The 14,422-nt window shown below is 37.5% G+C and overlaps 2 protein-coding genes and 1 long non-coding RNA gene across 6 annotated transcripts; 1 reads left to right on the top strand and 2 right to left on the bottom strand.

Annotated features, from left to right (window-relative positions):
• Nucleotides 1-1,313: 1,313 nt before the first annotated feature.
• Nucleotides 1,314-3,408, bottom strand: LOC145659108 (uncharacterized). The gene is made up of 4 exons (XR_014125119.1): nucleotides 3,216-3,408; nucleotides 2,524-2,599; nucleotides 1,985-2,070; nucleotides 1,314-1,827 (listed from the first exon to the last, which is right to left on the bottom strand). It is a non-coding gene; the product is annotated as an uncharacterized LOC145659108 (long non-coding RNA).
• Nucleotides 3,409-5,793: 2,385 nt separating this feature from the next.
• On the top strand, nucleotides 5,794-9,399 carry mrps17 (mitochondrial ribosomal protein S17). 3 transcript variants are annotated; one of them, XM_027018704.3, is made up of 4 exons: nucleotides 5,794-6,052; nucleotides 6,154-6,301; nucleotides 6,692-7,011; nucleotides 9,071-9,399. In XM_027018704.3, the coding sequence occupies exons 2-3, from the start codon at nucleotides 6,179-6,181 to the stop codon at nucleotides 6,989-6,991; spliced, it is 423 nt and encodes a 140-aa protein (XP_026874505.1). In that variant the 5' UTR covers nucleotides 5,794-6,052; nucleotides 6,154-6,178; the 3' UTR covers nucleotides 6,992-7,011; nucleotides 9,071-9,399. The 3 variants fall into 3 exon arrangements, with proteins under 3 accessions (XP_026874505.1, XP_026874498.1, XP_081575661.1); XM_027018697.3 differs by lacking the exon at nucleotides 9,071-9,399 and having other exon boundaries at nucleotides 6,692-7,059; XM_081719535.1 differs by lacking the exon at nucleotides 9,071-9,399 and having other exon boundaries at nucleotides 5,794-6,301; nucleotides 6,692-7,059.
• fam114a2 (family with sequence similarity 114 member A2) lies at nucleotides 7,649-14,302 on the bottom strand. 2 transcript variants are annotated; one of them, XM_027018676.3, is made up of 14 exons: nucleotides 14,045-14,302; nucleotides 13,284-13,502; nucleotides 12,833-12,932; nucleotides 12,517-12,618; nucleotides 12,166-12,266; nucleotides 11,866-12,000; nucleotides 11,536-11,691; nucleotides 10,940-11,066; nucleotides 10,712-10,797; nucleotides 10,527-10,625; nucleotides 9,093-9,232; nucleotides 8,936-9,008; nucleotides 8,719-8,772; nucleotides 7,649-8,483 (listed from the first exon to the last, which is right to left on the bottom strand). In XM_027018676.3, exons 2-14 carry the CDS (start codon nucleotides 13,467-13,469, stop codon nucleotides 8,385-8,387), a joined length of 1,458 nt encoding a protein of 485 aa, XP_026874477.2. In that variant the 5' UTR covers nucleotides 13,470-13,502; nucleotides 14,045-14,302; the 3' UTR covers nucleotides 7,649-8,384. The 2 variants fall into 2 exon arrangements, with proteins under 2 accessions (XP_026874477.2, XP_026874469.2); XM_027018668.3 differs by having other exon boundaries at nucleotides 13,284-13,530; nucleotides 14,045-14,301.
• Between the last annotated feature and the right edge of the window lie 120 nt (nucleotides 14,303-14,422).

The raw sequence follows: 14,422 nt of genomic DNA, 5'->3' as shown, positions 1-14,422 counted from the left end.
ACAATGAGTTCCATAGTCACTTTAATAACTTTGCAAATAGGGATGAATTCAGTTGTAGCCTGAATGTTGATGTGCTTCAGTAATGATAATCACAAACAAAGAGCAGGAAATATTCAGCAGTTTAATGTAAGAATACTGTATGGAAGAAGAGCACTCTGTGTATGTAGCTGTATGCATTTTTAATATTAATTTGCAAGAATATTTGGCTAAGATGTAGATAATAAGATGTATATTTGGTCTCAATGTCTCAGTGTACTGCACACTTATCCAGTTTAACCTCTGTTCCAAAACATGTAACAAAGACTTTGAGACAATTTGATAGCATTTGATTCATTACAGATCCCCACAAACTTAAATACAAACTTTGATAGTAATAATTGTTGTGACAGCAACGATTACTCAATATGTCTCATAAAATACATGCCTTTACCCAGTAAACTGATCCAGCATTTAAGTTGCCTTTCCATCATACTTCAAGATATGGGTTAGCCTCAGCTGTGTTATCTACAGTCTGGACCAGGCCATTAGGATTACTTCACTGGTCTAAGATGAAAACGTTCATGGTATTTGAACAGGACTGTTGTTTTACTTGTGACATAACACTTGATTTGTCAGCGTTGCTGGTGTGAAACCCTTTCAAATGCTGGCTTTCTCTGGCTGTGGTAATGCTCACATCTGCCATATATGACACAGTGCTATGACTGAAACACAGGAGCTACTGTAAATGAACAACACTGGACAACCAGGGAAACGGCCTTAAATATAGAACATAGTCACACCTGCACACCACACATAAATTTTAAAGTGCCAAGCCACTGTGAGTGTAGCTGGTAATCAAATAAAACCAATGGACATTTAATGTAACATGCAGGTAGAGTTAGCAAAATGTAAGACAGAAAGGTACATTTCCATGTTAAGTAACCAATAACGTACAACTACATTGATTAACATCATACAGATAGATTTGGTTTTGAACAGGACATGACACAAAGGCTTATCTATTTTGTAACAACATGATTTTAAAATCACGTTAAAATGTGACATTTTAGAAAAAAATAAGACCCCCCCCCCAGCTTCACCACAGGCATTCTAGACTTAAGCCCCATCTGGCAAACTCTAAAATCTAATAATTCCTTGCCAGTGGAAAACAATGACTCCTTTGTTGCATGTGTCCATAATTCATTGCTTGAATGTCCTCACTCTGAGTTCTGTGTTATCAGTGAACCAGTGTTGAACTACATATATAAAAGGGCTCACCTGTCAGACAGAAAAGAGGACAAGGGTCTCCAGAGAGGAAGTATTTCAAGGGAAAACATTCACTTTATTGAATGTTGATGGAAAATATGGTTTATAGACAGAGAATGTGCCAAATATCTTCACATACACATTCTTTGTAGACTTTTTTATCCTATGAAGGTTAAATGGACCCTGAGCATCTGTAACAATTCAGAGATATTAGTGTGATGTTATGACCAAGTGTAAAGGAGTACTTTACTGGAAATGAATTATGGTATCCAAAAATAGCAGTGTAAGAGCCCCTACAACTCCACCATGTTTTGGCTCCAGGTGTGAAAAAATAAATCTGCCATACCACTACTCAATGCAATTAGAGCAATGAAAGTATGTCACTAGCCTCAGTTCAACAAACACTGAGTTGTCGATTTATTAAGTAATATGTTATGCGTCTTTTGGCCTTCAAAACAGCATTCACCCTTCGTTTGGGCATGCACCACAAGTGCCCAGCTGAGTGCAGAACTGAAGACCTGAAGAGGTGGACTTGTTCATGCCATTCCAATGGGTCAGTGGGTATGGGAGCAATCATGTGTTCTGAAAAACATACATAAAACCTCCATGACAGCTACATGGATTTATGTTGCTTGAGCAAATTCTGACTCTTTCACTAGCATGCAAAATGAACCTGGATTCATGCAACCAGGTGAATTGTTCCACTCAGCAGTCAAATGCCCTCTAGAGAAATACTTACTTGGTCATTGCTGTCAACACTGGTACCCTTCATGATTTTAAGATGTTGTAGTCAATTCATGACCACGTTCAAAAAAGTGATGCATTCTGCAAAGCAGTTTTAACTTTAGAAGCCTGGTTGTGGTAAACACAATGAAATGATTGTGAAAAGCCCAGGAATACAGCCATTTGAGACATGGTAGAAGTGGCCACCTAAAACTATCACACAACATTTAAAAACATTAAGGTCAGTTAAAAACTGACTAATTTATACCACACAACACAGTCATGTGACATATTACTTGTTGGACTGTATTACTTGCATTAAGGATGTGGGGTATACCAAAATCTATCAGAGGCCATGTCTTGTTTAACAGCTGGCAAGGACCACTGATTCCTTTATGATAACAGTGAGGCCAGGTGCCATGAAGGTTATGTATATCTAAGGCAGACCTATGATATAGTGTTTCAAGGCAAGGTCAGATAGTAAGTCACAAAAGATGACATCATAACCAATGAAATTTAAAAAGCAGAAAGTAGATATGTTTATATTCGACTCACCAAAATGATGCAATGTGAGTACCCATGACTTTCTGATATATAAGATCCCAAAAAAATCATCACAGTCATTTGAATTCTGTGGAAAAAAGGTTACAAATGACATAAAACATTAACCGTAAAGGTTAAACTTTAGAGCAGGACTGATCTGTTTTTTCTCAAATCATTTTTTAAAAACAAAAATTCAAGGCGCAAATCAGGGTGACTTAATTGCTTACGAGCATTAGTAATGTAATTTTTAGACTCAACAGACACACCACTTTGGTCACAACCATCCCCTGTGCACCACATCAGAACCTCCACTGGTTAGTGACAGCTTTCTAGTCTGTACCCTGAGACCTGGTTCTTGGACAAACAGTCTGATGAAAGCCAGACTAGGCTCCACGTCTGTGGCCACACGAGAGAGAAACCCATGGATCTGAGAGCATCTCTCTGTGATGTGTCCTCACAACACACCTCACTGCCTCCCAGCCTGTTAAATCCACTCTTAATGTGGTGTAGGCATGATCAGCATGCACCTTTTGGTCTTCATACATTTCATTTCATGGCTACCCGTTCCCTTCCAGGATATCAAGACTATGAGCTTGTCATTCTTGGCGGACATGCAGCCCAGCGGAAGGTCAAAGGAATGTTCAACATGATGTAGATCTACTTTGGTCAAGTTTTCAGGCCAATGCCCAAGGTAACCCACCTACCTGTATATGTTCCAGTGTACAATGTGTGTTTATGTCACTTCCCTGAAACAGATGAAGTCTTGTTGTTGAAAGTGTGACATAGAAGGAAACTTTCACAGTCCATGGCCCATGAGGTGATCTAAGTGAGAAAAATATTATTTAAGTAATTATTTAATGATTTATGCTACTCTATTTCCACACTGACCTCATGTTGTTTTGAGGAGACAATGACGTCACCTGGCAAAAGTCACCTGCTAAGACAGACATAAACAAATTCATAGATCATTTACTATCATATTTAGATTTAAATGTAATGTAACAGTGGATGCAAATCCATCGAATGGGCTATATTGACCAGTATACAAAAATACTTTGGTAAGAAATTTACAAAACGATATCATTCCACCATAAAGCAAGAACACATTTATATAAATATTGAACTAACTTCAAAGGATCCAGAAAACAACTGTTTTCAATGGGCTTTTAAATAAAATCACTTTATCTTTGTAAAAAAAAGTCTCATTCTCTTACCAGCAGTCTTTCAGATTCTCCTGACAGACGGGTGAAGCCCTAGCTCCCCTTTTTAATATGTGACAGAGAAAACCTGCACATTGTCACAACTGAAGCATCTTTAAAGGCCATGGACCAATCAATGAAAAACAAATACCAAAACATAGTAGAAGGGACAGTTAGCCCGAGGACTGTGATCTTCAGGACTGCACAAAATGCTTATGGTTCTACTTTGCATTTAAAATATTAAGGAAACTATGCTTTCCTAATCTAGGGACACTACGGTCATACAATAGGGCTTAATAAACAGGGTTCACAACATAACAAAAGCAGAAGAAGACAGCAATCATTGCAAATCACCACTGCATGCCAAAATTTGGTTTTTACTCTATGGGGCAAAAATTCGTAAACCATGTTAAAATCTTCAGTATAAAATAAACCAAGCTTTATGGAACTGCCATTTTCACACCAACATATAGGCTATGTTTAGCTGCCGGCTAGCTAACCTCTCCATTTCCTTATCCTACCTCTGCTTTCTTATCAGACATGTTACCTCTTTGCTGCCCTCTAACTAAAAGAACAACAGTTTGGTCACATTTGACAGACAGCCCCATGGGAGGGTGAAAATTCGAAGGAGTCAGCTATATAGAATGAATGAGCAGGGCAGTGGTAATCAAATCTTTAGTGCTAAGAGCTATCAGGAACTTTCAGATATCTCATAAATAGTATGATAACTGGTAGTTTAATCTATTGTGGTGTTTTAGGTTGTGTTTATGTATTAAAATTTGCTTAATAATATTGATAATTACACATAGGAAATAACCCATGACACCATTCATTTCTGACTAATGCTAGAGCCATGTCCATAGATAGACAATATGCTTTAAATTGTGATGGGCACATGAATACAGGATTGCAGCTCATATAAAATTTCATCCCACATGTCTAATTATGTAATTTATCTATTATTTATTGGTTGTATATGGTATTTTCTGAAAGGAGAAAACGATTTGAAACTGACGAAGATGTCGCGCTGTGCTAATAATCCCACTGCACTGCCTTAAATGGAAATCACATAGCAACAGACTATGTTCTGTGTGCTTCTGATTAATACCAGATTGTACTGTGTTGGCGCTTGTCCAATTCCCAACCAGGGATTACTTATGCTTGCTGCGTTGAACACCCATTAGAACATGGTATGACCTGTTACCTTATTTTAGACATATCTTATCTCTGTTTTATAAAGACCCTTGTGCATGCACCAGTTAGAAATGCAAGCCAAAAAGAGTAAGAGTTCGAATGTCCACAAAGAGCTTTGCTTGCAGAGCTTTGTTCTACGGTTTAATTTAAGACACTTCACTAACAGCTTTTGCAGATTTTCCACATCACACTGAGGAACATTTTAAAAAATGTAATTAGGTTACATTTAGGTTCCTGAGTCACTTTAACCCGTGCAGCTAGCTTTCATTTAACTGTCGGTCAGGGAGCCACAAAAATGCATGTTAATCAATATTTTGTTCTTCCTTAAACAAGATACATTTAAATGCATCCATACACACGCACAACTGAATGGAATGTGCGATAATGACCCTGTTCACTATGTACAATAATAAACCACTGTACAATAATGTTCATGATCATGTTCATGAACGTACAACACATGAGCAATACTTCTGCATTTTTAGTAAATGTGTAAAATCTTTTTGTTGTTGTTGTAATTTTCTACTATTTTACTGTCTGTCTTTCTTTTTTTTTATTACTACTATAAATATTTTTACTGCGTAAACGTCTAGCACGATCGGGCACTGCGTATTAAATTCCGCTGCACAGAACGATAATAAAGCATTCTAAACCCTTTTTACGTGAAGTCTGTTTTAAAGCTTGCAACTGGCCCATTTCTGTGTAAACAAATCCGAAGTGTGTAGAAATGAGAAGTTTCGGTCTGTTTTAATCTTACCATAAAGACATACTATACATAGTCGGCTACATCACTTATACATATGTCAAAGTTGCCAGTCTGCCAACCATTATTCGCAAAACACAAATACTTCAGAATTTGTTCTATTTGAGCACCCGTAGGCAGCGTCATCAATATTCGCACCTTGCCTTGACATTCACTGCGCAGTCTCCATGTGGAACTTTTCATTAACCTAGCTAACTGTTGACCTTTATCTTAGGTAGCTAATTATGTAAACGGGCTAAGATTATAAAACATTTGGCATTTTCGATAGTTAATACTGTAATGCGCCTATACTTTTGAACTCGTTTCAGTGTTAGAGTTGGTCATTTTGCAAACGGCTAGCTAGCTAGCATCACGACGGTTAATCGGGCATATTCTTTGAAGCGAAGTAGGTTTCACATTCCTGTTGTATTTAATTATATAACACATTTATCTGTAAAAAAAAAAAAAAAAAAAAAAGCTTAATATTTTTAAGTACGAATTTGTCAGTTTCAGGAAATTGGAAGTAGCTAAAATGTCTGTGAAACAAGCATCAGTCCATGCAAAATGGGTTATCGGCCGAGTCATTGGAACGAAGATGAGGAAGACAGCAAAGGTTCGGGTTACCAGACTAGTCCTAGACCCATATTTGCTCAAGGTACTTGAAACAGTTACACATTCAGAACGTACTGAGCAATGTGTTTATTGTAAGGGGATCTTTGTGCTACAATATTGGGACACTTCAAAATATGCTACTGAAGGGTTTTGGGTTTTTTGGTTTTTGTTTTTGGTTTTTTTTGTACTAGCAAATTCTTAGTTTAGAGCATAGAATTGATTAGTTTGCTTTAGGCTTTGCATCTTTCATAGATAACATCGTAAATACAAAAGTGCACTGCCTCAAATTTAAAATGCACAAAGTTTTTGTAGACAGCATTTGGAATATTAGGTTTTTTTGAAAGCCGTTCATGTGTATCCTTGAATTGTACTATAGTTGCAATGTATCGTTTGTAATGTGTCATTCTTATAAATTTATTTTTTTCACTCTCAGTTCTACAACAAAAGGAAGACCTACTTCGCCCATGATGCCTTGCAGCAGTGCACTGTTGGAGACGTTGTTTTATTGAAGGCATTACCAGAAAGGAGATCTAAACATGTGAAGCATGAACTGGCCGAGATAGTCTTTAAAGTCGGGGCAGTGATTGACCCCTTGACTGGAAAGAGAGTGGCTGGAGAGCGGTTTCTGGAGCCTCTCACAGGGTCCACAGAACAAAGAGAGACCTCTCTAACAGAAAAACTAGAACAGCTGAACATTTGTGCATCTTCATCACTCCCACAATCTGCCTCATAGTCCTGTGTATTTGTATCAAGGTATGAATGCATCTGTCACGCCAATTAAAGTAGTCAATTACTCTTAAAGTTTGTGTTTAGATGGGCTTTTAACTGAGCGTATAATGATGCTTCAGTTTATTTCATAGTATTGCATATCAGTTCTCAGAAGTCATTGGTATATTTACAGTCTGGCTTGTTTTTCCACTTAGCATTGCCCACATCAACTCTAAAATTGTCCCGTCTGGGTTATTAAAATGTTTTAATTATGGTAAAAGCAATTAACCATAAACAGAGGGACACTAAACATATTAATACATATTTTTGACTGATTAATCTTTTAATCTTCATTTGGTCCTAATACTTGTCTTAGACTAAGCACATACATAAAGTGACTTGTGAGCATATTTTACCTCTTTTATCAATGGTCAACTTCTAAACAGGACCTCTCTCAACCCAGCAGTGATGCTAAAGTGTAAAAACCCAAGCTTTGCCTGAGCTCAACAATACAACCATGCCTACTTCATTGGTGCTGATGCTGTATTATTGCTATGCATAGTATCGCAGCAGTTATTCCTGCTGCCATTGTATGCGGTACAATGCACCTATGGATGTACTTAAGTGGCTAATATAGGAACAAGATAGGTGTTTGTAATGAAGTAAATGATGAGCATAAAACAAAGCTTTAACTGCTAGCGTTGTTGGAAAAGAAACATGAAGCAATGCAGTAGCATTTTGCTGTAAAGCAACTGGATCAAATCACCTCTGGCCTAGTTGGTGTGAGATTTTACGGTAAATGAAGTAGAGGACTCTATGCCACTAATGCACAGATTTTACAACCTGCCTTTATGCAACATTTTTAACTCTTCTGAAAGTTTATTGTATCTAATCATAATATAGATACTAAAGAACCTTCACATAAGGTGTGTTACCAATAGATTACATTATATACTGACATACTGATTCTATTTAGTATTGAGTCAGTATGAAGAAATTACATGTCATACTAAAAAAACAATTCTTAGATACCATCTCATTATGGCTAAAATAATTAATACTGATTATGCTTTATGAATGCAATTTGAATGAACTGACATTTAGCAAAATGTCAAACAATAACAGTTGATAGTACATTGTTTCTAAGTGGTAGATTTCCCAATTAAATAAAAGTCTTTTTGTACATCAGAGGAAACAGCATTACATAGCTTTAATATTTAAAAATGTTTATAAAACCCCCATTAACACTCTAAAGGCAAAGTTATACCATACTGAATTTGCCTTAATGAACATATGCACTGCATAAACAAAAAGCATTTCTGAACCATTTGGGAAAATCTCCATTCACCTGTCTTGTATTGTACTTTCACTTATTGTTACCCAAATAGCTACTTGGCACATTAAAGAGGGCTGAATGGTCATTGGCCTGAGGCTGCAGTCCTCTGAATGAGAGACACCTCCAACACTGGTATTAAGAGCTGGAAGGCATCCTGGATATATGATGCACTGTTTGAAGCCTGGAAATAAAAAATTAAGTTAAAGGTTGCTGGTGTCAAATACAAAAATTTGTTAAATAAATACATAATCCAACTGCTACTCCCAATGGCAAAGCATCTGTTAAATAGATGCTTTAAAAAATATTCACATATAAATGTTTGGACAGTAGTATGTTGGTCTGATGTATTCCCTCATTTGACATTTAAAATTAAGAGGATGTAACCAGTTCTGAAAATGAAATTTGGTGAGACAAACCTCCAGGAAGACTCCAGTGATTAGTGGATTAAGGACCTCTCTATTTTCATTTGACTGTAATGAAAAGGTTATTTCTTTGATTCAATATATGGTAAGTCACACATGTACATCCAATGAGACAGTCCAACAACAGGTGGCATTATTTGTTGTTATCTTTAGAGTACAGAAAAATGCATGAATATTTACCAGACCAGATGAAGGCAATGAGCACACTTACCCCAATAGTTGTCAAACAAGCCGTGAACTTTTTGGACAGTAGTGTTATTTCCTTGCAGAGAACAATGGTGATTCTGAAAAAAGCACACACATAAGAGCACCATTTTTAACTTTTTATTTATTTATTTATTTTTAGCTGTTAAGTGGAAGAGACTTACTGTGAGAGGACTTTGGCCTGCTCCAGGGCAGTCACCTCCCCACTGCTGGAGTGAAGCAGCATTTCTGCCACCTTGTGGAACTGCTCAATGGATCTGGCTGTGAGCTCAGCCAGGCTGGTTATAGCAGACATGTGAGCATCCTACAGGGGGAGAGGCCTTCCATTAGGTGACGATAATATGAACTCATTCAGAATGATTTCCTGACAAAGATATTCATTTAGAGGCATTTTCAAGGCTTATTAATCTAAAAAGCCCACAGACACAGTAACTGATCTAAAACTAAAATAAAGCTCTCTCTCTCTCTTGCTCTCTCTCTTTTTTTTTTTTTTTTATATTTTGAACAGTAATGACACTGACCACCAGGGTTGGATAGTAACAGAATGCATCAGTTACAAAATCAGGATATAAAAAGATAACTATTCCATTATGATTACAGAAAAACATGCAGTAATTACATTACTGGTACAATTTTAAAAATATAGTGATTAGTAGGATACATTACACTTGAACGAGGATCACAGAGGTTCATGCCTTTCTTTCCTTTAATTAAGGCACACTTTGAAATTTGAGTCATAATAGCTTTTTGTTACTTGTGAGCATATAATTGTTTCATATAGACATTTATCGTGAAATGGGATTTTTTTCCCCCACTGTTGACAAGATTTTCATATGACTTTACATGTTAAATAGGAGCTATATAGATTAATTTTCTTTTGTGTTTATTTGAAGATAAATTGCAGAATACTGTAGTTAAAATAGCCAGTTATTTTCTAACATTTTAGTCATATTTTCTCACTGCATACACTACAGATATAATGCACTGAGAGTTTAAAGGTCATCCGAATCAAGACCTGCTTTGATAGGTATGCCCTTCTCAACCGAGTTCTGCACAATTTCTAACATGAGTTTTATCTTCTGCAATATATTTAAGTAGATCAGATGTGATCTATTGCAGAACAGTGTTTTTAGGTAGTATATCCCAACAAAACGCCACAGCTTTGTTCTCACTGATGGCAAAACCAACTACACCTGTCTGGAATGTTTACACTGTTGGAGCCTACTGATTTAACAAGAGTTAAAGAGCATAAGGATCAGGCATTCTGCATGAAAGGGCCTTCTTAGCAATTCTGGGCTGCAGGGGAAGGAACGATGTTTATATGGATAAATTGTATGCATGTCCTGAGTTGTTCATGAGTCTGCACAGAGAAAATACAAAAGCTTGTGGGACTCTTGGGTACGAGTGTTTTGAAACTCTTTGGCAGTTTATGGTTTAAAAAGTAATCAGATTATATTACTTTAATATAGTAATCCTTTGGATTAGGTTACATATTACATTTTAATCAGTAATATGTAACAGAGTATATTTTAAAGTAACTCTCCCAACCCTGTTGACCGCTGTGCTAATTAGAGGTATTTGAAGACAACATGCCATACCTCAATGGTGCATCTGGTCACTTCTGCATCCTGCACACTGCTCTGCTCTTCAGTTGGCAACTTCATGTCTGTGATGCGATCAAATGCATTCTTCCTGGCCTGAGGAGACATCTCACAGTATAAAGGACTTATATTCACACTGATAATAAACTAGTATTTTATAATTAAAAATGCCAATTTTGTACCTTGCCAAGCCTCTCTGCTGTTGATGATATGTGAAGCTTCTTAAGAGCATCGGTCAGTCCATTTACAAAGTTTTCACCATCATCCTCTAAAGGGAAAGCCATTTTAACATTTTCCATTAATTCAAAAATGAAAACAATGCAAAAATTGTGAAATTGCTTTAATTGTAGTTTTCATAAACCAGTTGTGAAAGTAAGAATACGTTATTCATTTTTTTTTTGTCTTTTTACCTTTCACCTCATCCACCTCCTCCTCCTCATCAAACTCCATGAGGGAGAAGGCCTCTCTGATCCGATCGAGTTCCTCTCTGAGCTGAGCCAGCTCCTCACCAGACAGAGTGGTCAGCACAGACTTTACCTGCACACAGCAGCCAAAATACAAAGAGCAGTGTCTATGGTGTTCATTCACTGTACCAGACAGGTACTGCATCATATTTTATTACAAATGTAATAAACCAATTAAATTTTATTATTATAAGGTATTTTTATTAGGTTTATTCAACAATTTGTTTGGGGTATTAAACATTCAGGAATTAATATCTTCTTTGCTTAAACATTTCTGTATTTTGGGTCAATAATAAGTCAAACCCCACCATCATCTTTGGCTTGCTCACATCTGTTAAGTTGCTTTGTGACAATGTAAGTTATATAAGTCCTATATGAATAAATTTGATTTGACATAAAAAGGGGGACAATACAAAAGCCAAACTCGTTTAAAACTACAAAGCAGGGTCATGAATGACATGCTAGGTACTGCTGTTGTACAAAAACCATTTCTCAATGGTAGCATTGTTTTGATTTTTTTCTCCATAATGGTTTGTTGCTACCTTTGCTTCGCTCTCCCTGGACAGGATTTCTAGAGCCTCTAGGTGTGACAGGCCCTGAAACTCATCAAACAACACCCCATAATGAGCCTTCTTCTCAGTTTCTAAGGTGACATTGGCTGTCTGTTGCTCCTCGTGCTCCTTTGCCTCCCGTAAAACCTTCACAAAAAACACACAAGCCCAAAAAAAAAAGTCACTTTCCCCAAACACCAAGCAATCCATTTTATGAACTCAGACACAGCTGTACAAAGGAGTATTTGTGATAACTGTAGTCAGTCAAGGTCAGTAATGTTCCATCACATCTCCACAACCACTGAGCATTGCTTAGCAAACCTGTGATAGTGTAGATGTTCTGCTCATGAGCCCTTTGGTTTTCTTAAAGCCAGGGTCTCCCTCAGCTATTACATCCATGGTCTTCTTCCCAATAAACTCCAGAGCGTCCAGGCCACCACTTATTACCGTTTTACCCTGCCCAACAGCAAGGAGGCAGACACAATGAGTAGATCGGCACTGAGACCAGAAAGAAACTCACAAAGGTTTCACTGTAGCTTTGTTCTCAAAACCAATACTGCAAAAGAGAGGGGAAAATTATTAGGCCTGCAGATTAACAGACAGAAATTAATGAGCTCTCACCGTATTCTGGACCACACTAGAGAGAGAGGAGAACATTCCCATGGCACCTCCCACTGCGTAACTGTCTCTCTCCCCCTTGTCAGCTTCACTACCAGATTGACCTGAGGTGAGACAGTAGTGTTAACCATCAAGACTAAATCAATCTGTTTCTTTCAGAGAAAGTCCACAGACAAATCTCATAAAACTTTAAAATGACACTGCATCTTGTTAGAGTAATTAAGTACAATGTGTCAGCAGGTTTAAATGCTGCTGAACAACTTTCTGAACACACACACACACACACAACAGTTTGTATGTTCCTTCTTATCAATATATTTGTAGTAATAGAAAAGACTGATAGGGATACATTACCATCTGCTTTCTCTTCCTCTTCCACTTGAGCAGCGAGATCCTCTGAACTGGGGATTCCCAGTGATGTCTCTGCCTTCTCGATGACCTGAGAAAGTCCCTGGCCTACATCCAAACAAAAACAAATGATTGATCTACACATTGTGTACATATTTCATTAATACACTGGTTCCCTCTTTCATCAGCATGGCTTTTGACCTTTTCAAGATTATGTTTACTTGCTTTTATTTGGGACAAATACAGTGTTTGCTATAAGCAGTGATATGTGCAGTTCTCAGAAATCAGATTGCACTATTACAGTAACTATGAAATGGCTTGCCTACTGTGGCCACAGTAGCTGTGGCAGTGGAAAGAAGAGATTTGCCCCAGTTTCCCCAGTAACCCCAACCACCTTGTGCTGTAGTCATCTGTGTGGCAGCCTACAGAGAGGACCGAGAACAAAAATCCAACAACTGATTCGTAATGCAGAAAGAAAATATCTACCCATACTGGCTAACCACAGCTAACCATAATAGTGGAAAACTTTTTAAAATCCATTTAAGATATTATCTCATTCTTAATTCCTGCAACTACATACCTTTCATAGCAGTTTTTTCTGTACTGAATAATTCACAGCAGTTGCTGCAGAAAATGTCATAATTGCTGAATAAGCCAGGACTTAAGGGGTTGGAGAAATATGTGATCAATATCAGATCAGTAAGGTTGTTTGACCTTTTGGATGCAACATGAGGCCTGCAACATGGATATCTGAACAGAAGAAACAAGTTTACCTCTGATGCATGTTCTGCTGGACTGCGTGTATCTGCAGCTTCATGAAATTCAGGTGGAGGTTTGCTCTCTGGTCTCCTCCTCGTCTTGCAAATAGGGGCTACGTCTGTGGACTTGTCACTTTCAATGTCAGCTGAAGAATCACCCTGTGTAGAAGATGATGGCATCTTGGGGTCCTGACCCTCCATGTTTTTGCCTGGGTCACTAGGTGAGTTTTCATTCTGTGACATTTTAAAACATACCAACCCCCTATAATAGACACACAAATGCATAGGTTCTCATTTCTCTATTTAGCACTTCATATGCATCACAGTAGTGATTCACCAAACTGCAAGATGGTTATAAGTGTACTTGGGATAAGTAGCTATCAAATAGACTCTGAAGTCAGTCGAACATCTGTATGCTTTGACTAGCAGCTACAATTATAAGTAATAACTGCTTATGAGCCATTATCAAATTTACATTAGTCTTCTGACTTAAAGGTGAGCAGAGAGTTCGTTGACATAACACTGTACTTAGTCAGGTAATCAGTTAGCTAGCTAGTTATATACAACTAATTATAGTCTAATTCAATGATTAACTTAGGACAAAGTTAGCTAGCTTGCTAGCTATCTTACTGTCAAACCAGTACACAATGCTAAGCATATCTACCTAGCTAAATAAGTAAATAGCTAGGTAGTTAGCTAGCTGTCTAACTAAAATACTGTTGTTTTTAATACTACAATAACAGTGATCAAACTGTTGGTAAACGATTAACTCTTACCTATGTCTGTGTCTACTGTCAGGCAACCCTCTACAAGCCACGTCACTGGACGTTTTTGCTACTAACCCTGATGCGATTTATTTTTCCTGCTTTATCTCTTCTTCGACGACAAGAACTCAAGCGTGCTGGCAACTACATTCCGCCACCAGTTGGTATGGAGCTGTGTGGCGAACGCACTCTACGTGCTTATGAGCGTAAACAATGTCTCATATATAATGTACAAAGTGACACAATGTTGCAAACGGCGTTTTCAGCTTTTTTTCTGATGAAAGATGTGTCAGTTTGGTGGTTCACGGTGTGAAAAATACGTTATTTTCTGAAACTCAATGACGATTATTCAACTCGCTGGTTCTTCGAACTGTTTTAATATAGACTCCC

Source organism: Electrophorus electricus, chromosome 8 (assembly GCF_041902795.1).
Source record: "Electrophorus electricus isolate QZ-2024a chromosome 8, ASM4190279v1, whole genome shotgun sequence".
Taxonomy (NCBI): domain Eukaryota; kingdom Metazoa; phylum Chordata; class Actinopteri; order Gymnotiformes; family Gymnotidae; genus Electrophorus; species Electrophorus electricus.
Note: the sequence above shows the minus strand (reverse complement) of the source record. Positions and strands in the feature narration are given on the sequence as shown.